Here is a 26088-nt window from a genome sequence, read left to right on the forward strand (position 1 = left end):
TGAATTTAGTATATATTGTGGCTTGGAGCCTTTTTTCCGTAAATCCAATTTAAAGTTTGAAGGACATATATTCAATTTTTACATCCCTCTTGCTGTTTGAGCACAGGAGCCACAGTTCTTTCTCAGGAACTTTTAATAATTATTTTAGGTCAAACATGAAATTCCCTACCACCCCAGAGATGGGCATGAAGTCTCAATTACTCTCTGAAGCCTCTCCCAGCCATCAAGCCCATGGATACCCTAGCCAGCAGACAATTGCAGATACTTTTATACTTCTTGCTCTAGTCTCATACTAGTGTGGAATCTTTAATTCATTTTACATCTCTTATTGTCCTAGGTTCAGCTACAGCAGTCATTTTTCCTCCTTCTTAGTAGCTGGTGCAGTGCTGTGTTTTTGACTTTCAGCCTGGGAACAACACTGATAACACTGATGTTTTTAGTTGTTGCTCAGTAATGTTTACTCTGACCAAGGACTTTCTCAGTCTCATGCTTTGCCAGAGAGGAGGGGAAGCCAGGAGGAAGCAGAGATAGGACACCTGACCCAAACTGCCCAAAGGGGTATTCCATACCACAGCACGTCATGCCCAGTATAGAAACTGGGGGGAGTTACCCGGAAGGCCCAGATCGCTGCTTGGGTCGGGCTGGGTGTCGGGCTGGGTATTGGTCAGTGGGTGGTGAGCGGTTGTGTCCTCTCCCCTTGTTATTCCTCTTATAATTATTATTATTATTGGTGGTAGCAGCAGTGGTTTGTATTATACCTTAGTTACTGGAGTGCTGTTATCTCAACCCATGGGAGTTACATTCCTCTGATTCTCCTCCCCATCCCTCCAGGAGCCGTGGGAGGAAGGAAGAGGGGGGGAGTGAGCGAGTGGCTGCGTGGTTCCAAGTTGCCGGCTGGGCTTGAACCACGACACTTATGTAGGACAAGCAAGTTTTATGTTTCCCATTTTGCAGAAGAGAGTAAGACAATGAAGTGTGATTGTACTGTTTGAGCAGTCAGTGGAGAGAAATGGGGAGCCAGCGCGTTTCCCAAGCTCTCTTCACCTGTCCTATCCCAGATTTTATATGAAGCTGACGTAAGGAGAACCGATTTCTTCCCATAGAGCAAAATCTAGATCAGAAGGCACCTGACCACTTTATTTGTAAACATCCACATCAAAGTGGGTTACACCCTCCAAAAGGAAAAGCATAAGTTGTCTGAGCCCCTTCAGGAGGGGTGCAGTTACGCTGAGCTGTGCAACTGATTTCCCAATCCCAGTAAAGACGTTGGTGTTTGGGTTTGCAGTCATCTGAGGACTGGTCGTTTTTCAGCACCATCATTTATACCCTAATTTCACTTGGTTGCTTCCTGGAGGTATGAATCTAAAATATGAGGCATGAGTCTACAGTCTGAATACTTAAAGTATGACAACAGTGATAAAGCCATAAACACCACAAATTGTAGACAGTGATATACTACATGGCCAAGTGACTGGCAGCAGCCCAGCCCACGGTCCCTGGGATACCGCTGGCTCCTGCTTCTGGTCCAGCCTCACGTTGTCAGAGTTTCTCCATTATTAATCTGTTCATGACCTATGCAAGGACCAATGACGATTTCTTCACTCAGGGGAGATAACCTTTTTCTTTAATTTTGCACTTGGGATGCAAATACGATGTGAGAAGTAAGCTGGATCGTGGTCCAATTCTGAGAACCTGCTGATGTAACTCTTGGAGTGCAATGGTTTGCACAAAAATAAAAAATGCCTGTCAGGTATTAAATGTTATAATACATCTCATCTCCTCCTCTCCCCTCCAACCCTGCCCCCCCCGGCCAAATTTCTACCTCTTGTCTTCACTTTCTTTTCTTACAAAAAAGCATGGCATTGGAGAAAATGTGGTAAAAATGCTGAGAAAAAAAGATTTGCAAAAGGAACAATCAAAATTGTAAATTTTCACTCAAAATGTGTTTTCTCATCATCAGCTTTGCTTTTTCTTTTTTTTTTTTTTTTTTTTAACTGGAAAATATTCCAATCCTGTAGAAAATGTCTGACTTCCTTTAATTCTGAAAGAAAAAAAGACCCTGGCATATCTCCACTTTATTCTCAGCTTTATTAATTATACTGAGCCACTTTGCTCCAGATGAAAAGAACACCAGGGAGTACTGCTCTGTCCATATATCATCTGCGTGAACAGATTGAGCACATTGAAATGCTTCAGATAGGACTGTTCTGCTTGAAGATCCTTATCACCAACTTCCCTTGCTTCTTTGAAACTCCCTTCTGTAGCTAACTGTACAGTACATCCCTCTTGTCTATTTTAATGAAATGTTATCACACTAATCCTCTCATTTCAGAAAACATATGCGTAATGAAAATGCACCCCTATTGCTCTAGCAGCACCACTTATATTATGCCCTAGAGACAGCAATCGCCATGGGTTTGATGAAATATACAGAGGCTAATTAATGATGATATATTTCGTATCATTTTACAATATTGATTGCAACTAAATAAATTACAGCCACCCATAACCATATAGAGCAAATTCATTAACAACACTTGGTTCCTGCAGCCTGAAGTTATTACTATAATTAAAATGTTTCTGAGTCTCTCTGTTTACAGAGTAAGCTAGCAAGAGAAAAATGGTATTGTCCAGGAGCTGCAGTTCCGATATTGTGACTGGGTTACTGTGATGCTGAATTGCTGCCTGCTATATAGCAGAAGATCTGAAGTTGAATTTTTGAAAGGCAAGTGCATTTATGCCCATTAGGTTTGGTCACAGGTCAGACACATCTTTTGTTGCATAAATGGATTTGGAGTATTTTAGAGTTATTCAGTGAAAATACGTTCTGAGGCTGACACTAGCTTTCCCAGCAAAGAAAGGCAACTCCCACTGTAATGGTTCTATGATCTAAAGCTGCTTCTCTCCTGAACAAGGTAAATGTAGCTAAATGTAAATGTAAAAATAAATGTAAACCACAATGTAACATAAACACACACAATGTAAACGTCAATGAAGCTCAAGCTTTCACTACATGCTGAATTCCTAGCCAAACTTTTAATCTCTTGCTGAATGCAGACTTAAGTGCTTGCTTAATTAGAAATGGGTGTCTAAGTAGTTGGCTGAATTGCAGACCAACTTCTAATATACGCTTGCTCTAAAAACAGAAAACATCTTTCCTTTTTATTTTTAATGAAGACTGGGCAATGTATTTGCAGAATGTCCACTGGTTTCATTCCCATGTTCACATCATGAAGCAGTGAGCTCACATCTGCTGTGTTGTAGGTCTGCCCTGTTTCTGTCTCATGGTCTCTCACACAGGTCGCAGATAATATCCCTTCTACAATGCTTGTGATTACATGTGAAAATAATGTGTTTTTATGGATTTGGGGACATTCTGACAAGTTCTCTAAAAATAACCCTACTCTGAAGTAAGTCTGGGTCACAGCGATTTCAAATAAAAAAACTAATAATATCCTATAAAATACATGTAAAAAGAAAAATAACTTGAAAAATTGGAAGCAAATGTACACAAAATAAAACTCTTTGATAGTGGCAGAAAAAAGTACTGTAAAATGATCTTGAAAAGAGAGAGAGTCTGATTTAGAACCACAAGAGAACTGGGGTCCAACATCCCAGGGTGAGAAAGCACCTACCTCATTCTCTGATCATCTGGGGGAGTCATCTCCAGGTCATGGGTAGGTCCATTCAGACCAATCACATGTAAAGAAATAGTTGGATTTTCCATTCCAGCCTGGATTTTAAAATAAGAATAAATTATCATATCTTATACAACACTGAATGGTTTTGATTTATTGTATCTCCATGGGTTATAAAATGCATTCCATTGTATGGGGTTACACACTGGATTGCTGAAGTTCACAAGGAAACTGCGACTGTGGTAATGTGCCACTGAGGTGAGGAAAGCTTGGCAGGCACAACCAAGAGGTAATTTTACTTAGGACACCTTTAGCCTTGGTAAAAAATGCTACTTTTCACAGTGATTGGAAATACCACTATTTTATGTACATTTTGATAAAAGGTTGTTTAACAGGGTGATGGTAAACATAATAAAATACTGATTCATTTTGTTCTGTAGGAAAGGGCATCCCTTAGTGAATCATATGTTACTTTCCACAAAACCTGTATGTACGTAGGTATCTCTCCTGTTAAATGATGGTTCAATTTGGAACAACATGTGAGGTCTTAGGTAATCAGTACATGAAGCAAGACACCCAGAAGAAATTGCTGCAGCATGGCACACTCCTGTACTGTCTTATAATAAAGAATTACAGCAGTAGCAGCAGCAGTGTATCAATACTGAGAGAGAGGACTATTCATTTTATTTTCCCTTACCTTTGGATAATGATACGTTTTAACAGTAGGGTAAAGGCTGCCAGTGTATACCGGGATCTCCATAGTGGGGACTCTGGAGGCATTAATTGTTGCATATGCTAACCTGGTGCCATCAGGAGACCACCAATGAGCAATATGAGTCTTTAAGATCTCCTCTAATTAAGGAAAAAAAAAAGCGAGAACAGAAAAAAAGGCTATTAGACGTAAATTACTAGTTAGTAATAAATGAAACTGCAGATATGGAAATCCCAGTCTAACCACAGCAGGTGGAAGATGCCACAGGAATATCAATTTAAAATACTCATTAAATTACTCCATATACACAAATGAACACAATTGATAACAATTACTCTGAATATATAGGTTATTAAGCATAATTACCTTGCTCAAGAAACATCAGATTATTTGTATTAGTACACACATTCATGACAGCATAAAAGTCCCTGCTACTCCTACAGTGTGTCCTGTACACAGGAATATGTATCCTATCACATAGAATATACATGAACATGTATTTGTGCACGTGTTGGCAGTCTTGGGTTCCTATCTGCGTGATGGCAACATATCCACGGCTCCCCTGGTGCTAATGGAGAACTGTAATGACTGAGATTTAGTTTGCCTTCATAAGGAGTTCACAAAGTCATACTAAGCACATATCAATGGTTTATAGTTAGATAAAAATTCTTCCGCTACAATTTAAATCTTCCGAAGCTCTGTTGCCAGTTGGGAATAAACAAAAATAGCAATTTTCTATAAGTTATGCCATGCTGGAACTTGTAAACAATTTACAAGATACCAAGCTTTAGAGTCTGTGGCTTGGATACCATCTTGACTTTTATCCCTATTTCATTTTTAAAATCCCATTTGCAAACAAATTTCCCATGAGTTGCCAGGGCTAGAGACTGATCCTTTTTGGCCACTGAATTTTGGGATTACAGATATTTTTTTGTGACTGGAATAATGCACTTGCTGTTGAAAAGCTACTCAGGAAGATGATCTTAAGGTCCTTTCCAACCCTAACTAACTATTCTATGATTCTATGATAAGAATAAAAACATGTCAGAGTTCAAGTATGTAAAGAGAAAACAAGGTTGCCGTCATAAGAAATCATTTTGTAGACTGCCAGTGCCTAATTCTTATCAAACACAAATTCAAAGAACTTCTAATTTCTAATGTGTTTTCCATATAATTTAACATCCCTCATTGTGAAGATGACTTCAGCTTATAGATACCCAGCAAAGCTCTAAAACTTACTCTTTGTCCAAAGTGTCTCCAGTTACTGACATTTGGAAGACACTTGGAGGCTTTTTAAACCTCCTATTTTTCACGAGGCAATAATGTAATCCATTTTCATTAAGAGGCTTAATATCATGAGTCATTCCTATTTAAACCACAGCAGAAGGGCTTGCATATGCTGTACAGATTGATGGGCAGGAAGACAGGTCCTATTACTCTAATGTGAGAATAAGAATTAAAAAGGCTGCAGAGTGTTTCTAAGCCATTGCCATGAAGTCCTGCTACACAAGTCCAAAGAGCTCCAATGTCTGCTGTTATCACTGGTCATCAGAAAAATTAGGATTTTCAGAGTTCAGACCCAGCATGTTTGGACACCACCCTATGATGACCCCTTAATCAAACCAGGATATTGCTCTGGTCTGAAGAGTAGAAACTCACCAAAGACTGTTTTACTTCTTTTAAAAAAATCTTGGATGAGCAATCCTTGGAAAGTAGGCGATTATATTCATAATAGAATGAATATAATGGAAATGAGAAAATGAACAACTTTGTTAATCCCGGCTTGCATATGGCTTGAGATAAAACTTAAGGTACCATTAGAAATGGTGCAAAGGAAAATCATCCACAACAGCTATACTTTCTACAAATAAAAAATTGATGAGTCAATACTGAATGGCAACATGTAAGTAAGGTTTCGGAAAGACATGTAAGAAGTCGCAATTATACATGGGAAAGCATGTCTGGCAAATTTGCCTTGCTGCATTGTTGTACCTGTTGCATGTACACCTGAAAGATGCTGCTTTTGACTTTTAGATTTGTTGCTCATTAAAGAGATAATTAAAAGCATAAAGGAAAAGGAGTAAAAATGGATGGCAGATGAATCCTTGACATTTTAAACATTAATTAGGAACGACTTTATTCAGTAAACATTTTCTCCAGGATCTCAGACTTAATGAAGCAGTTCTGTTGAAGGTCACATGCCACAAAGGTTTTAGTACAGGTTTTGTAGTTCTCTCTTAATGAGGTTTAATTGCGTGAACCTTTGCCTTGAAACAAAGCCAGGACCTTGCCACTATTAGAGAAATGAGTTAGCTTTAGCAAACCAGGGAACATTTTTATAAACTACAAAATGCATTAGTACCAGAAAATTTCAGCTGAAAGTAAAACATAATTTGCAGACAAACTGTTCTTGGGGACACTTAATTTCTTGCATTTTCATTCACCACATGCTTAGAAAATCAGTTGCATTCCATACTTCTGGGTCTTTCTGAAGTTAGTTCAGATCCTACCTCTCATATATGAGAAACCAAGTTCTCCTTAAAGACCAACCCTCCACTCTGCATGTACCTCATGACCACCTCGCTAAGAGTATAAAACAATAATTGATCAAAACTTTAGCTCTTTTCTTCAAAGCTTACAATTGCTGAGTGCTACATGATGTAGGGATGCTGTGGCTGAGCTGCAGAGATTCTTCTGTTAGTTGCTGGTGATTTTGTGCTCCTTTCTCCACATCTTTGCTTGCCAGCCACCACACTGGGGCACGCAAACCCTAGAAATAGTGAGAATGAGGTGTGTAGTTCTTTAACTGAAAAAGAACTCCTTAGACTTGGTGGTTGGGTCAAAACATTGTGTCTGAGGCAAATCAGTGCTTATTTCATGTTACCACATTTAATATCAAACTTCTCTGAAACAGCTGGATGACCTGTTTATAAGTAGTGACTCTTTGGGGTGGACATGTATTAGTCAGCTGTCAATTCAGTGAAATTTTTATGCTCAAGGAGTGTTACAGGATGTACATTTTAATCTCCCTTCTATCTGAATAAGATGTAATTAAATGACCATTTCAAAGCTGTGTGGAACAAAGAGTCTTCTGAGCTAACAGACCCTCAGGAGCATTTGAAGGCCTAGGTCAGATTATATTCGGTAACAGGAAGCAGAAAAGAAATCCTTTGCTGTGGTTCTCAGCTGCCAAGTATTGAGATGTGATGAGTCTGGGTTTCGATGTAGCATTTGGCCACGATACCATAAGGGCAATACCTGGATGGACTACACAGTGGATCAGAGATCGGATGGACGTTTTTTTAAGTGTGCTTATCCAAAAGTAGCTCAGCACATGTATAAAAGGAAAGGAAGCATTTGCTTGTTGCAAACTTTGAGTTAATGCCAGCAGTACTTGCAAGAGCAATGAAATAGCAGACTTGTATCTTATGTTAGGTAACAAACTTCTCAAGGAATCACAGGAAATAGGGCTGGAAGGGATTTCAAAAAATGATCTGGCTTCTCCCTCCATGGGTGATATCCACCCCAATCCTGTAAAGAATCTTCACAAGTGGATTTTGCTATTCCTTTTGATACTGATACGGCACCTTTGGCAGAGGTTAAGCCATAAAAATCAAATAGTTTTTATTTTCTGCCTAAGCACTGAACAGTCCCACTGAAGTGCATCCAGACCTCTGCCTTCTTTTACAGAATCAAAGCAGGGAAAAGCATGAGGGCTTTACCTTCTGCAACCTCAGTGGCAACCAGTAGAGTCTGGATAAAACTTGTCGTATCACCACGTTTGGAAATATACACACATGGTTTTAATGTTATGACCCATAATCTGTCATTTCTACAGACATTTCCATAACAAATCCACTGCCCAAGCTTGCACAGAGTTCTAGATTGGCAGAGCTCCTCTTTGTTAATGGGTGCATCTAAATGCAATGGCCACGGGTGTTTCTTCATACATTTCTAAAAGTCTAGTTTTGCAGTCTTTGTCCATCCTGAGTCGTATCTGTGAATTATGCCATTCTGTGGAAGATGGCAAAGTTCTGTCTTACTGTTACGGAAAGGATGAAGCCTTCACCAAAAGTTGGATGGGAAACCCAGTGGTAGCTTGAAGGCTTCTTACAATTTGGGTAGCTGAGAGGTTTCTTCCAGTTCTTAAATCCACCACAAATAACTTGTAATTTTCAAGTGTGAGTTAACACAGAGACCTGCACAAAAAGACAAGGATGCTTGGACAAACCAGTCCTCTGGCAGGTACCATTGTAACCCCCATCACTTTCAAAAACAAACAAAAAAAAAAAAAACAACCAAAAAAAAACCCCTAAAACCAAAAACCTGCCACAAAAAAAATTATTTCAGGGGAAAAACTAAGAAAAAGGAATAAAGAAATAATTGTCAAGTAAAAAAATATATTCGACATTTTTGTAGAATACATGTATTCAACAGGAACATCTATTCAACAGAGGCATATAGCTGTATTAGTGTATAACTTACTCTCTGAAGCTATATATATTACAAGCATCAATACCCCAGTTCCCATGTACAATGAGAATAGCTGAAGAAACCACCCTGATCAGCCACTTTTCTTTAGCTGTCCTCATGCTTCTGCTCCATCCAAGGCAGGATCCTGCCACTCCACAGCCATGCTCCAGATGTGCCCGTGCCCATGTTTCCACACTGTCTCCCCTTTGCTGGAGTGCAGTGAAAGCCATACCAACACAGGTCTGCTGGTCATGGCACATAAAGCCCTTCTACAGGAGTGAGCAATTCAGTGAAAGACTGCTCCTAAGAGCTTTTCAATTTCTAACTGCTAACATCTTCTAAAAAGAAGGCCCAGGAAGGCTATTACAATGAATGCAAAGAAACTGACCTTTTCCAAGAAAAAGTTACTCACAGATCTGTACTGCAGGTAAACAAAAGATCTTCTGGAAACCCGAATGCTGTGTTTTTACCCTTGGTGAAGCCTGTTGTGTTATACTGATGTGCGGCAGTAACAACTGCAATGTCATTGACTTCAAAAAAGTAACTTCCATTTATAACAATGGAGGAGGCTGGAGGCTGAGCAGGAAGGGGTTTTTAACTGCATCTAGAAAAGTAGAGGCTTTTTGCATCTCAAGAGGTCAAAATAAGGGTGCAATGAGTAGAGGTACTTAGCAGGCTTTAGCTATAAAATAAATCAATTTCTTTTATACAATAAAAATTCTCTTCTTGTTCCAGACATTACATTTTCTTCTTCAGTAGGAAATCAAAACAGTATTATGAATGTTGTGCTCACAAAGGACAAAGACAGATAATAAACAGTTCGATTCTCCTTTGGATAGATATAAAGATGTGCACACACACACATAAACATATCTAGTTTTCTGTCAACAGACCCATTGATTTCTGAATACTTGAATTTTTACACGAAGTATTATGCGAGATTTTGTCTGACAGAGGGAAATTCCCTTTCTATGTTAATTATTGCAGATGTGGTAAAGTGCAGCAATTCCAGGAAGCATAATCAATGGTTTTGTTTGTGCAATGTATTGTTGCTGATGCTCAGATCATTAAGTATTTGGTGTGTTGAAGACATTTTGCCGCTTTATTAAAACTGTTAATAAAAACGAATTTTAAACAAAATGAAATTAGAGCCTAGCATAAAGGCCATGGCTTACGTTAGGAAAAAAAGCTCAAAAGAATTTGTCAGTAGAAAGCATCAAAAGAACATGAGAGGAAGAGAGATCAGAGAAGAGAAAGGGGGTCCAGGAAAGGAGAAAACAAAGACTTCTGAGACAGCAAAACCCCCAGGGTTCTCATAAAAACATCAAATAAATACAAATGCTTATTTGACAGCTGCCATCTGTTTTGAAATCAATTACTAGATCATCTCAAAACACCAACCACACGTCCAAATTGATTACTATTGTATAGTTTGAAAGCAAGTATTTTTACCTGGTTAGGCAAAATTCATTGTTCATATTGGCCTCCACTGACATGTGTTTCAGGGAAGGCTTTAGAAGGCCACTGTGCCATCTTTCATATACAAGCAAGTAAATTTTTCAGAGTTGTTGTAGTGTAGATCTATACCAACTTCCATTAAGTCACTGTAACAGGTATAAAATGAGCGTAAAAGTAGTTATGTGTGCGCAAACAGTATAAAACTGCTTTGTATTACTATATCCAATCTATATTTTCCTGTGTTGACATTATTTTATGCTGATGTCAGCAACAGCCCTGAAGCATTATTGATTTCTGTGCAATTAATCCTCTTTCAGAGTTGTCTAATTGAGTCAGGTGGAAAACCCCATAATTTTGCAAGGCCACTAAACAATTCAACAACCTTTTGTAGAAAAAAAAATTGTCTCACATTCCCTGTATGCAGACAACCATTCTCAAGGTGCTTGGCCATTGTCCAAGAGATCCTTAAGAAAATCTGAGCTGCAATGCTCACCCCACTGACCCTTTATTCCTAACTCGGAACACAGAGTCTCCTCCACCACTGACAGGCAACAAGCTCATGAAGAACAAAATACTACTTGCTTTTATGGTGGTTTTGAGGAATTGCTTCAGAAAGCACGTTTTAAACATCAAACTCTTGATCCAAGAAACTCACCACCTGATGGCAGCAGCATTATGCAGGCATGGAGCTGAACAGACACAGGCAAGGGGGTCCCATTGTTTGGCAGTTGCAGGAATGTGGCAGCCCCTTATCTCGGGGAAAGGAACCCAACTAGGAGATCAGCATCTCCTTAAGCACAAGGAAGGTGTAGGCTGCAAGTGTCATTAATTTCCCCTTAGTCATGTGGTTAATTGCTTGAGCCCGTGTTTTCTGCTCGCTCAGTCTTGCAACCCCTTGCTCCTGTAGAACATTGTATTGAGACAGTGGGTGAGGGTTTGGTAAGGGCTTTCTGCCTTGCTGTGCCCAGATGCCAAGGACCAGTAGAGAAGCTCATTCCAGTGGGGTGGTTCATGCTGGGTGCTGAGGACAACCCTATGGGACTCTTCATGTGCTCTGCATGGTCAATAAGGTTGTGACTTGCCTTCACATCTGCTATATGGGCCCCAGAGCTGTTGCACATCCTGAGCCAAGCCCAAGCTTAGCAAAGAGGCAAAGCCCACAAAATCTGAAGGGAAATGGGCTATGGTCCACCTTTCCTTCTGCGAGATGAAGTAAGGCTCTGTGTAACACCACCACAAGCTGCCATGCTCCAGCAGAAGACATGTCACCATTGGATCCTGTCTAATACCTGGCAAAGACCCCTGAGGGAATGACTCAGCAATGAAGAGCAAACAGCATCCAACAGAGCCAGAGTGTAAACATCAGAGGCAACTCTGCCAGACACCATGGCCAAATCCTAATCACTCCAACCTGAGCTCCTTATCCATACTCCCAACTACCTACTAATGCTAGTAGGGCACTTCTGTCATTTTTCCTTTTATTTTGTTTGTTTGTTTGCTCTTTTTCCCCAGTCCATTGATTCTCCTGATTTGTTGTGTTTTGAACACTAAAGGATCCTGTAGCTGTTATATGAGTCAGGGCATTGAGATGTTGATTACAAAGTTATTGACAAGTAGCTGCCAGACCTTCTTTGCTGTCTGAGTGCTTGGGGGCTTCAAAATGCTGGTGGTATTGATTATGGGCCTGATTCCCTCCTCAGGTATATTTCTGCAGCTCCTACCAGAATACACGCAGGAAGCCAGGCTCAGGCTGCAGTAATTAAGAAATCACTATTGTTTGAAATCTTCCTCATTCATACAAATAGATTTGTTGAAAAAACAAAACCAAAACCCAAACAACCCTAACAAAACAGATGCACATAAGTGTATGTTGTCAACTGAGAAGTACAGGTGGATTCTCACAATTAAGAGAAGAATTCAGCTGTTTGGAAATAGCTGGAGGGGCTGGGGCTCCTTCAGGCCATCTTCACGTCCCAACAAACTGTGCACACTCTCAGCTGTACAAACCCCACTTGGGATGCAAAAAACCATGGAGAGGAGCTGTCCCTTGATCTCCCATGGACTCTGTGTCTCCCATGGGCCTTCCAGCTCCCCAGGAGGTCTGGGACTCCCTCCAGAGCAGCCACAGCAGGTAGGCAGGGTTACCAGACGTCAGACAAAATGCCATACTATCCTGAGGGCACATCAGCATTTCAGGGGCTTTTTTGCAACAAACACTGTTCTCGTTGGACAAACGTGGCAGAACAACTCCACACCATCCTTCTGCTCTCTTCAGAAGTTTCCTTTTCTGTGCTTCTGGCTTTTTCTCCCCTGTGCACCACCCTTAGCAACCCTTAGGTTTTTCCTTTCCAAAGCATTAATGATTAACTCTCACAACAGCTCCTAACAATTAGCAGGTTTCCTCCTTTGGTGGTGTGAGTCAGTCTCAGCCATACTATAAACCTCTTGGACCATCCTGGCTAGACGGGCATGTAGACATTCATCAACACAGGCAAGTCTGTGATCTGTCAGGATGTCCAGATATAATAAAGAAAATAGGGACTGAATTATGAAAGTAGAAATATTACTTAGAGATCAGATCATCATATATTCCTGTTTCTCACTCACTCCAAAGAGCAAATGTATCTAGAAAACCCATCCACAGAAGCACACTGCTGTATGCCATGAAGGCGTAATAAGAATGTATTTTTCCATCACCTGGCATAAACATAAACCCACAGCTTGTTGTCAGCTCTCCATGAAAACCTGTTAGTTAGAGGCACTAAATCTGTAGAAGCTTTGCCTGGCAAAAGTCTTCTGAGTCATTTGCACTGCAGCTCATTGCTGTGGGTAAATGTTCATTGCAAGGTCGTATCATACCCTTTCAGCTGATAAGGACCTAGACAAGGCAGAATTCATGTTGCCCAATTGACTGGTGCAGTAGGGTTTCTTACAGGCAAATCTTTTTTTTTTTTTTTTTCTCCTTTTTTTGTTTTGTTTCTTTTTCTTCTTCTTCCTCCCCCACCCCTCGCTGCTTAACAGGTTGCTATGGCTGGAAATACAATTTGCTTATCTGTGCAATGCAGTGAGACAAATCAAGGCTTTCATTACGTGCTGCATATTACTCTATTCAAACCTGCTCAAGTAGCTTCCACTTCACTTTTCCTTTAAATTAAAAGTTACAGGTTCTTCCCAACTAATCTGTGGGGTTTATGATAGCAGGAAAATGGACAGCCAACATTGACACTGGGGATCCATTTCAGTAGCTACAGACATATCAAGAAAGTTAGTGATCACAAACCCCTCTGAATTTGACTATCAAAAATTCATTAGACGATTGCAATAGTTCAAGAACACAAGTGCCCAAAAGCAATCTCTTTTAATGTTTCATAAAGAAATATGAGAGATAAGAAGACTGAACAGCCTGACATCGCTATTAAAGAACTTGATGCTTCAACCCCATGGACTTTTATCAGCACTTGCACAAGCTGTCATTCATGTGAATCACTTGCATGATTTATTCACTCTGAGCAGACCTGCTAGTCACCTAGCAGGAGTGCTAATAAATGTCAGTTAATATTGCAAAATACCGCCCTGCTTTATAAAATGGGAACTGTAGCACATTGGCTGAATTAAGTTTAGCTCTAAATTTCTTACCCAGATTAAACTGCTACAGTCATTGAACAGCTATTAAAAAGCCACTCAGAGCTTATATTGCCCTACTATGGCAATATTCATGGAGGTTTCAACCTGAACAGTGATTCAGGATCTGGCTAACAAAGAGATTTAGCTCAATAATGACTCAGAGGATGAATTTGATTTTACAGTATGGAATAATCAGAGATCAATAGAGTTACCCAGGAATAATAAAAAATAGAGCAGGATAAAAACAGGACTCAAATTAGCTTATAGCAATATTTCAGAAAAAATACTCTTATTAAATAACAAAGCCATTTATTATTAATGAAGCTAATGGCATGTAATGAGGTTATGCCACTGATGGATCAGTGTGGCTTGACTGTTTATCAGAGTGGTGGCTCTTGCATGTTGAACAGAAATTATGTTTTTCGTACGTGCAAGTCTAAGGTAAGTACACAGAATAGACAAGCATACCTGTAGTACAGCATTTACCTATCAAAATCTCTTTCATCTCTACCCCCAGGAAAAAATTTATTTTCAATATTTTTGAGCTATGCACTACTACTGCACAGTAATTCTAAATCTACTGGCAAAAGCTTGCAAAGACACTTTCCTTGGACCTCTTGGAATTACTGGGGAGCTGCAGACCTCAGTCTAAACCCCACTAATGCCCAGAAGATACCTAGAGATGCTTTGGGTACAAGTGATGTCTTTAGCTGCAATATGACAAGAGGGAAAGCCATGTAGTACCCTGCACCAAGGGCAAGGGCACCAAGTCTGTGTAACTCTGATTGATTGACATCCACAGCCCAGAAACTCCTATAAGTAAGTGAGAGAGTAAATATAACACCATGTTTTACATATGCAGAATGCTCAGCAGGGAAATGCTAGCAAAGCATAAATCGGTTTGCAGCAAACAACATTTCTGCCCCTAACACTTAGAAGCCCTTTATACTAAGGGAATAAGCACATGCCCAGACAAGGACAGACAAATTAGGGAAACACCTTTAGGAGGTGGAAATAAAGCTACTGTTAGTGTTTCCATTCACATTTGTATGAAGGCTTCCAAGGGCACTGCTGGGGTGAGCAAGGTGGTATCACCCATCTCTTGCTTCCAAGAGGGTATCTGCTACTCAGCGCATTGCCCAGTGAAGGTCTGGTCCATGACAAATTTCTCATCACGGGAACTACCCCCACATGTCTATATTAGCTATTTTTATTTTTCAACTTATGACCTTTCTAATTTCCTTGGAGAGTCAAAAGTTCACATCTCTGACTGCTAGTTTTACTTCAAAGCTACAAGAATTAGACTATTCTAATGAGAGTTTCAATTGGATAGTGAATTAGATACCAGATGAGGGTAACTATTCATACCAGCAATAGAATTCCAGAGATTCAGATTTTATTTTTTTATTTTGTTGCATTGATTTGAGTTTTCTATTCCCTGCTGTATCTTGTTTTTCATAGTCGTGCATTGATTCCATTATTTTCAACATTTTAATTTCAGCTGACAAAACCCCCATGCACAAACTAGCACATAAAAATTGCAGAAAAAAAATAACAAAATGCATAGAAATATACACATAAACACACACACACACACAGGGCCATGCAGTAACAGCAAAAAGAAATTGTCTGCATAATTGGATCTAAAACTGGTAGGAAAAAACTTATTAAAAATTAATATCATAGGCAATTAAGAATTTTAAGAAAAAGAAAAACCCTGATTAATTAACTGTAAATTATAAGTATTACTTTGAATTGCATTGTACAGAACAGTATCAAATTACTAATTATCCTTGCCCACTTTGTTCAAAGATCATGGATGTGCATTTTAATTTACACTGGAGTAAGCTAAATATACTGAGAACCAGCATGTAGAATTCTGCAGAAATCACTGGGGATGAGGGAAACTCCCCCATTACCATATAAATGACATGCACAGAGTTATAAATGACACACACTAGATCCAGCTCGTATTGTTCCTTAAGATGTAGCGGGCAAATACCGGAAATTAAAATAAAGCTTATAACCTACCAGATAATAAATGTAACCAATACCCCACAAATCCCCATCTACCAAAGATAATTTTGTCTGCTGTTTTTTGCTGATTAAGGATGGCTTTGGAAAAAAAAATACCCTTCCCTTTGCCCTCTTTATCTGTTGCATTTATTGGCAGGATGGAGATGGCTCCATTTTTATCTACCTAACAGCTTACAATATCTAGCATAGACTACTCTTCATTTCCAAGGCCCTCATAGCCTGCTCTACCCTTAAACACTTCCTATGTAATATCAAGGACAATTCCCATATAGAAAAAGACTCATTATAGCAGCTCCTTTTTCCACCGGTATATTTTTACCATGACACCCATGATGTTAGCAGCACTGCTGTGTTGAGATCAAGGCTGACCGGCAACTCATTATTCCCAGAAGCAGTCTGGGGACTGGATCCTGTTTTGGGGGGTATTTATGCAGTACTTAGGAATAGCCAGGCCAGCAATTTTGTAAGTCATGTTATTCCTGAAGTATTTGGAATGGGATACACTCAAAGATGATAATTTTAACACATATTGCCCTTTATTTCTAAGGCTTCCTTGGATGTCTTTCATCTTTCCATGGTAACTTTCCCCCTGGAAAACACAGCAGCCGAGGGCTGGCTAAACATCCCTTCCCACCTATGACGCATGGCTGTGGCAGTCCCTGAGGTGTGTACTGTGCCCTGCTGCTGCGTGTGGGAGCATCCATCTGAGAGGGAAGCTGTGATTTACTCTTCAAGCTTCTTCAGAGTGCTGTTTCTCTGTCATTCACTCCAACCCCTGAAGATTGTGTGCTCCTAGTTACATTGCTGGCACGTTAGGTATGAGGTTTCCTCTTCATCAGGCTTAGCGGATTCCACCAATACGTGAAAATACTCAAACCATGGTTACATCAGGATTACACAGAATTTTATTAGTTTTCAGCGTGAAGAGCATTTCTTTAAGGAGTGCTAATAGGATACCTGGTTTCTGTTTTGCAGATCTGTGATCACGAACTGAAAAAGCAACCATGATATACTGCTATAAACACCAGCACCTGGGTGACTAATTGCCTGTAAATTATCTTTCTGTGCCTTGTGTACTCAGAGTGCTGGCTTACTGCAGTTTTAAGTCCAAAACTATAACTAGAATAAATATCTAGTGATACATATTAAATAAGTATTCAGTTCTTGTTTTTCAATGTAATATAAAGAAATCTAATGGTGTTATGCTTGCCCACTATGTACCTCTGTGTTTGAAGGAGACAAATCTACTTCTTTCATACTTTCATACTATATGATTCATTATTTTCCACTTCAAACCAAAAAGAGACATCTGTTCAGGAAAAACTGAAACTATTTTATGCTTTCTTTCCTTTTTTCAAGTGGTCAGCGGAGTGCACAGTGTTTCCAGTAATCTAAACTACAAGCTTAAAATGAAGCCAAGTCAGCCAGGAGAAAAGACTCTTCATCTTCAAGCATATTTTAGCTGCTGCATTGAAGGCAAAGGACTAGTTTCACCTCCAAATCATACAGCTGTGTGTATTTATGCAGCACTTTCAAATACATACTGTCTCCTAGAAAAGAACTGGACAAACATGGGGCACTGCTGGTCAGGGACAGCCTCTAGATGTCCTAGGAATGCTATTTTGCCAAAGCCAAATGCTTTGTGATCTGCTGTTTACCACCAAGCACTTGGTGGACTTGCATTTGTAATTTCTACACAGGCCAAGCAAATAATTCATGCAGGTGAACATCAGTTCTGGGAGGGGAACAGAAAGGTTGACTGCTTTAATAGTAATATGCGCAGTCAGTAACAGCACTTGGGCTTTGAGCAACATGGCTACATCCATCATGTTGCCACTTTCCTCCTCTCCCAGGGAAAGGAGCTGGCCCTTTTGAAGACTTCATGGAATGGAGGAAAACATACCTCTTGGCTTCTCCATCCTTCTTGCAACTTACTTTCAGGCTGAGGTACCATTCATCAGTGCTGTGCTGTGTAATCTGCTCATTAAAGATAACCTTGGGCCTCAGGAATGAGTAGATCATGTACCATAACACTTCCAAATGGCAGCTCACACTAGAAGAAAATTGTTACGTCTGCATTTCTGTCTTACTACTCCCACCTCTCATCTGGCACTGCATGCTCTCTGTTAATGGAGACAAACCAACCCCAATAAAGTTACCATTTCTCCTTTTCAGGGTTATTATTCTCACTTACATCATTTTAATTCTCACAAAAGCACTGAAATATTCCTAATGCATGCCAGGCTTTCCTGGTTCATTATTTGCCAGGTCAGCACCCAGTTCAAATTCTCACTAGCAAGGTCAAAATCAGATGCCCAAAATTCATAAGTAGGTTCTTAAACAAGAGCTGCCCCATCACAGCCTGGAGGTGTTCTTACTCAAACAACATAACATTTTGACACAATTCAACATTCCCACGAAAGGGGTTTTTAGAAGAATCCTGAGTTTGTGAGTGAGCAGAATTGAACTTCTTTTTTGTCTCAATGTGTTGTCACAAGCTGTACAAGCAGAAGGATGCCAACTTCTTCCACTGTTGCTCTGGGTCTGGTGTTTGTCAGTGGTGCCCATGAGCCAGAGCAGCAGCTCCACTCACAGACCTGATTAAAACAAGGAAATTCCCAAATCTACTCCCTGCTTCACAGTGCCAGACAATAACCACATTAACTCCCTGAATCTTCTCTAACACTCCCATCCCACCAGTTTTTTTATCCTCAAGAGCTGATGAGATCTCCACAGTTATACCAAATGCCAAACATTAGAGAAAAGAGATGAGAAGTAGGAAAGGTTCCTGCAATACCTATGTTTTCTCCTAATGATTTCTCCAGTGTATCATTGCACATGATACAACCTAGGCAAGACGTGCTAAATCACAGTGCTTTTAGACCCTTATCAAGAGCATCCACACATACAGACCTTCGGGCAATACACAGGGTGTTGAGGGGAGAAGGGAAGAGAGGAGGGAGAGAGAAAAACCAAGATGACTTCAAGGCACCGTAATTCATCCTTTCCCTTCTCATGTACTGCAACTTTGTGCTGTGCCTCCGAGGGGCAGCACAGCCTCAGTTATCGCACGTTAAATCCTTAAGCTACAGGGGGGACAGCTCTTGCCTCGTCTCCTGTTCTCACCATTTCTAGCCTGCTGGTGATACTCCAGGATAATACCTAACAGTCTCTGGGTTAGTATGGGTCAGTTCAATAATCAAGTGAAGTTTAATTTTTAAAATGAGATATTGAATCTTTCAAGTCATCTCTGTGCCTGCAGTCTGAGGCAGAGACTGGAAAATCAAAACAAATACAATAGATACAATGATCTCCAGATAATTCCCATCAAGTAAGATTTATTTTGATGTCTGTTTTCAGACTGCTGCCTTCAATTTTTAAAACACAATAGCATGAAAGCATAATGTTTTGCTCTTAGAAGCTGTTTTTCTTTAGTTCTATTTCTTGCCAGTTTCTCCTTTAAAGAATTGCTTTTGATCTAGTCTTAGGCAGTAACAACCGATGCTGATTTTTATTTTTTTTTTGCTGCTATTGTTGTTAAATCAAATACAAGACAATGACTCAACTTTGAGGGAAAGCAAAACTAATGTAGGAGGCAAATTCTTGTGAGTCATATGTGTAAAAAAGGGAGGATTGAAGAGATTTGCTCCTATTTTCTGGGATTTGCAATTCAGGTGAGAGTCCATCAGCCCCTCCACCATGCAGAACCCAAGTAACAGCGTGGCGCAGCTGGGGCAGCTTTAACAGCAGATGTTTACATTCTGCTTGCAGGTTACCTCAGGTGTTGGAAAGGCTCTTGCTCTTGTCGAAATCCCTTGGGACCCGCCCAGCCTTCCTGCACAGTGACTCACATAGACACATCTCTCCAGTTGTACATCTGTCATGCCCTGTGACTAAACCTGAAGGGGACCTGCCAAGAGTGCTGTGCTGGTGGTGACCCCAGGAACATGTCGAGAACAGTCAGATACGGGGTTTTGTGTGGTACTCTGCACCTAGGGGCCAAGGTGAGATTCTCACCTCAGTTTTGAGTCCTAATTTCTCTCATCTCATCTAAAAACAGGTCAATGACTGTGCCTCAGTTTGTCTGTTTCTAAAAAGATGGTAATAATCCCTGTTCTACTAGGACATGGTGTGAAGGTTTATTAATTAATGGTTGCAAAAGGTATTAAGACCAAGACAGAATAATTGCCTCAGTGAAGGTCATAATTAGACATGTATCAAGAGATACAGCTGACTGTCATCTGTGATGCTTATTTAATCTCATCCTTGCGTTTTAGCTACAAGTGTGTGGGTGCTAAGGAGGAGGGCTGCTCTTACAAAGGCGACCGCTGTATTTAGCGTGAAGTTTAAACACTCTGCTACACTGGCACCTGAACAACCCCATGAAAATGATGTTATGCACATTAGACACAAGAAAAAGGCTTACGCTACAGCAAAGCCAAGAAACAGACTTTGCAGTGGAGCAGGATGGACATCTCCAAAGGGAAAGCAAGTGATGCCATAGCGGGCTGAGAAGCTCACCCGGCTCTCCTTGGCTGCAGGTCAGCTCAGGGGCCAGCCTTAATCTGATCAAAAGAGGATTGTGAAAAGCTCATCCGACTCAGGCTGTGAAATCATGCTCTTGAATTCTAATAATTTCTACACCAACCAGTTGTCATGTCATGAAGAATTATGATCTGAAGTCCGGGGGGGGGAGGTGTGGGGTGGTGGGAAAGAACAAGCTGACACACTTTCATGAATCCCAAATCCTGCTTTAGGCAGAACTGGAAGACTTCCTGCTTGAAAAATAATTATGTTTCCATATAGTACGCTCTAAAAAGTCCCTTGTGAAACACTAAGGCTCATATTTCTAAATGTGATAGAACTGGGAAGTATCCCAGGATTATCAGAAGAATTTGAGAAAATCAAAATTAATGCTGAAATTTGGGAGATGATTTCAAGAAGACATGCATCAGAATGATGGATTTTTGTACTCATAAAAGCTTATAAATGACCTCATTTTAAAGAGAACATTTTTAAAAAATTCTTTTCTGCACTCTGCTCACTTTTCTACTGAATATTTTATGTATCAGAATTTTGAATTAAAATTCAAGTAACACCCCCCAAAACACACCACCAAAGAACCAGCCGTACACACTAATCAAAAGCAAAATGGGATTTCATCTCACATTGCTCATTCCTCATCAGGATGCTATTTGCATACTATATTTTTTCCAGCAAATCATGCAGATTTCTCACTGCTTGCAGCAATCCTATCGAATCCTGACAGTGAGTAGCTGCTCCTAGTTCTCCACAGTCTTACCACATGGTGGCAATATAAACTTCCACCTTCCTGCTAAGGAGGTGAGATGCCTCTGATTTCCTCCTTCATTACTTCTTACTCTAATTATTATATCTGCAGGTGGCAATTACAGTCTTCTGAGTTTCTGCTTTCCATTTCCTCTATAAATTTAATAGACTGTTGTTGGGTTTATTTTTCAAATAAACTCTGCAACATTTCCAAGGATATTAAATCCTGTTATAGTTTTTCTTTCAGCTAATGCAATATTGCATGTTTCTCTGATCTTTAATGAAGTTTTAAGGACCACTCTGGAATTATTCTTTTTTGCTAACAAGCATTCACATGACCTTTAGTATTAACGCTTTCCCTCCAGGCACCTCTCTCCCTTAGACTACGTTGCTTTTGTTGCCTCATTGGAATTGGGGGGTAAAAGGGCAGGAATCTCAGATGATTTGAAACCATCTTAAAAATAACACATGAAACACAAAAAAGAAGTGTTAGGAGTATGTAGATAACAACAACAACAACAAAAAACAGTAAAAGATTCAGCCTTGAGAGGAATTACAGATGCATAAGAAAAAGTGACCCAGGAGAGATCAGGCCTTTGTAAACCACACTGAGGAATACACTCAGTTGCAAAACCATCTAGGAGACATAGCTACATCACAGGAAAATTTATGAATAAAAGCACAGAGCCCTTGATAGTTTGCTTTGGTACGATGCTTCCACTCTCATTAATATCTCAAAAATCCTTTAAAAGTGGAAACAGATTCCTTCAAAATCCACAATTAAGGAATTTGTCAATAAGAAGCATTTTAAAAAATTAGGAATAAATTACAGCATTTAGACCTTAGCAGCATTTTGTGTTGCCGTAGTCTTCCATGTGACTCAAAACAACAGACTAAAATTTTCCAGTGTAGAGTGACATGCAAGAACTTTCATGGTCTTAAAACTTCTTATGATTGGAGAAGGGCACAAAAAATTTTCAGTCATTATTCAAAAAGAAAAAAAGAACCAACCCAAACCCCCAAAAGTAGTCTAATCATAATTTTCTGGTATGAAAATAACAGCTTGTCAAGCTGGTAGCACAAGCTGGCTGAAAGTGTGATCATTCAGGACCAAGGTGACATGGGTAAACACAGAAATGGCCTAACTATCCTTTAGAAGAAAAGAACTGGGAAGAACTGCATTAAATCCAGCTCTACATGACCCAGCTGTGCCATGGAAATAAATCTCCAAGTAGGAAATCCAGTTTGCAGTGGAAAGAGGGGGAAGCTGGCAAGGAGGCTGGGGAAAACAAGCAGTTGATACTGTTCTTGCTGAAGGCTGTAGACTTGAGCAGACATAGAAACACTCTTTATTCCTCAGTCTCATCTCCTAAGCAGAAGCATAGCAGAAGCTATGGTTTAGCTCTGCCTTGGTGGGTAATGAAACATAGCTTGTGATGCATCACTCCATGTTTGCCATGGATTCGAAAGAAAACATCTGGTTACAGCATGGCTCAGTCCTTGCAGTCCTCAGTCTGCATCCCAGGATACCAGGATGTGATTAAAGGTTTCTGCCATCCACTTGGATGTGGTTCCTTCTCTGTCCCACCCTGGCTGCACCTCTGCACACCAGGAGCAGCTGTAACCTCTGCAACATGTCCTGCTGCCAACACACAGCATTTGCAGGCACCTGGTATCCCCAGCCTGGCACAGTACAGCCAGTGCATTCCTAGCCACTTGTATTTTACTACTTACCCCTCTGAAAGTTTTAAGATCATCTTTAAAATATGCCATTTTCTTCCACTTTTCTAATTACTGCTAACTCTGCAGCATAGTTTCCCCTGTAGACCTGTACCCATTGAAGACTGGAAAACAGCTGGTGCAGAAGCTACGCCATATGGTAGTTACTTATAGGAACATAAACTAATTGAGTGTTGAGAGTGATACAATCCCTGGATGCTTTATCTTTTAGAAACTGCCAATATGTCAATCTGATCGCTTTAAAGATCTGTTCTAATTCTTCAGTTCTCCTGATGCAGAGCAAAATCCAGTTAGAGTCACCCTCATGTCCTGGCTGTATCAACACTGGAGTCACCACTGGGCTTCTATGACCCAATCTGAAAAATACCTTGTACTGTAACATGCACACCCCTCCTGTACTAAAGGTCTGAGGTCCAGTGGAGAGCAGATAACTCGAATCACTGGTGTGAATAACCCATCTTGTTTTCCCAGTACCAGGATCTGAGCATGTTGTTTCTCATGCCTCATGCAACGTCAAGCACGTGCAGCACAGTCTGGAATACTGAAGGTTGTTTTTCATGTACAAAGGTTTAACCTCTTGCCTGTTCTGCTGGAGGAAACAGTGGTCTCCAGCTCTCTGGGGGCATCCCTTGTCCCCAGTCAGCCCTCGGCAGTAACTCACCCTTTGTGTTTCACAGGTCATTACCTCCTCTGCTCTTCCAGTCAAAGACCTGCTCTGACCTCTGACTGTTTCCAGCTGGTTTTAGATTTGGAGCTGTAGTTTTTGACTCTTTTTGATTTGGGTTTTCTTTTTCCCCCATTAGAAGAGCTGACATTCACAAATTATGAGCTGACTTCTGTCATTATTTCTGATATTCTTTTGATTTCCCTACTATTATACAATAATGGATAGCTCAGCTCTCTAGTGAGAATCACATCTCAGCAGAATTTGCACCCCTTTCATGTAGCTTTCATTCATTCTAATTTGGACACAGTACATTTATTTTTGCTTTTTTATTTCTTATAGCAGATACTCTTTATTCAGGCCAAGGAGCAGTGAGACAAAGAGGCTAGCTACAGCCTGGAAGACTCTTACATGTGTCACAGACCCCAAACTCAATTCCACTGACCCAGAAAAGATGGATTTTTGTTTTATCTGCAGTAAACCTGATCACCTAAATGTATTCTCTGTGTTTTACCATATCAAAGCACAGGTTTGATTTTATGGAGGAAAAACATAGCTCTCAAATTGGAGTAAATTTGCAAATACTTTCTAATATTTACACTCTTTTTTTCTTTTTTTTTTTTTTTTCCTGGGAATAATGTCAGTTTAAGATATTTCCTTTGCAACCCTGAGAGTGGGCATAAAGCAAGACCCTCGCATTCAGCACCATGGTGCAGATCCAGAACACCATTATTAGCTTCCATGGAGTTATTTCAGACTTCAGATAAGCATGGCATAGGTAAAAATCTATGCAATATTTGAAGTGCTAGTATACTAATTAGATATTAAAAATACCAGCGTAATCAGAAAATGGTGACACAGATTTCTGATAGAATATTTTACCCAAGGCTACTGTAATAAATTTGGTGCAGAGAAATAGAACTCATGTAAAGGAGAAAACCATAATAGCTCTGTTATGCAACTTTTAATATACCACTTTTTGGAAATACTTCATTTAGTGATACAATATCTATTTTCACATACCTACGAGGGCTTCAGGGCAAACACAAACAACTTCACTTGCTGGATACCTCTTGACTTAAGAGTACTGGCAGCTGCTGGCTGACCAGTGAGGTCAGGATGGACAACTGGCTTCCTTCCATGGCCCCAAGGAGACCACTGACCACAGTAAATAGTATTCTGTTTTCCTTCCAAAAGCCTGAATGATGGTGATCCAAAAATTAGAGGATGACAGGTGTTGGGTTTGGCTTGCAGCCCCCTTCCAAACAACCTTCTGCAGAAAGGGAAGGTTGAAGACCAAACTAGAGCTGGCAAGGCTTATCGCGGTGCGGTGTCGCATTTTGAAGCCAGTCCAAATAACAGAGCATTTTAAAGTTCTCAGGAGCTTGCTGATTTCTAGGCAGGCATTCACAATGTGCACTGTAAATGGTTCAATTTTCCCTGACTTAGCCAACTGAGAAGGGTCAGCAGACTGTTTCTGGTGATGCAATCTATAATGTGGGCTTCCCTATGACAAGTAAAACCCCCACCAAAGCAAGAAGGTGAGGGAACTTGTACCAAATCTTTCATGACATGATCTGGTGAAATTTAAGGCTCTCTTGTCCTCTGCTTTAATATAAATAAGGTAAGGCAAAATAATGTTGCATCTACTTCATCATCCTTGCACCAAAATTATGTACAGTGGAAACTCCCACTTTAAACACATGGCTGAGGCTAAGAGCTGCTCTTCATTCTTACTTTGTCTTTGCTACCTCACCTAAACAAGCACAGAAATAAGGGAACAAATTCTACACAGCTTCCACAACAGCTCTGAATAATATCAGCACATACTTGAGGACAAACTAGTGATTTTCAGTCTTGGGGTTCATCTCATGCCATTTCCCAGTTCCAAGTGTTTCACTTAGCCCCATTTACCCCATAACAGATGTGTATAACTGCCAATTCACCTATGTCCATGAAATATCTTCTGTGTGACTGAAAATATTGAAGTTCTCAAAAGCAAATTAAAATCTGTATTCACTGTCCCAGTGATTCTTCACGTACCTTGTCAAAGAGGATTCATTTGTAGTGCCATTAGGGCTGTCCTCTTTTAATGTCTGAAGCCCTGACTTTAGCATTCTTTTGGCAAAAGATTTATTTTTCTAGAGTATCTTAAAAAATTCCATGATGACTCTGTCTAATTCTTCATCTCATCCTCCCCTACCAGGTCTACTGGTAGCTACTGATTACCCCTACACTGTGAAATATTAGGATACCTCATCTCCTTCTCTGGTAACATTGAACAGGAATTTTAGGATTTACTTGCTCTCAGCCTAATTATGAATGTCTCTTTTCAAATTTGGATATAATTCAATCATCAAAGTTCCTGTTTCTAAGCAGAAGTTCAGCATTCTCATATTATACCATGAAAAATGAAGCATACAGACAAATTAGTCAAGGCACTGCTTTGGCAG

The 26088-nt window shown here is 40.1% G+C and overlaps 1 protein-coding gene across 1 annotated transcript in view; it reads right to left on the bottom strand.

Annotated features, from left to right (window-relative positions):
* The window catches only part of DPP6 (dipeptidyl-peptidase 6), a gene marked incomplete at its 5' end in the record, with an annotated part of 102180 nt that overhangs the window by 52099 nt on the left and 23993 nt on the right, over positions 1–26088 (bottom strand). The window contains 2 exons of the mRNA XM_010016742.1: positions 3636–3733; positions 4336–4490. Of these exons, the coding sequence (XP_010015044.1) occupies positions 3636–3733; positions 4336–4490 (253 nt within the window). The remainder of the gene's footprint in view (positions 1–3635; positions 3734–4335; positions 4491–26088) is intronic.

This window comes from Nestor notabilis, unplaced genomic scaffold, assembly GCF_000696875.1.
Source record: "Nestor notabilis isolate BGI_N333 unplaced genomic scaffold, ASM69687v1 scaffold4246, whole genome shotgun sequence".
Taxonomy (NCBI): domain Eukaryota; kingdom Metazoa; phylum Chordata; class Aves; order Psittaciformes; family Psittacidae; genus Nestor; species Nestor notabilis.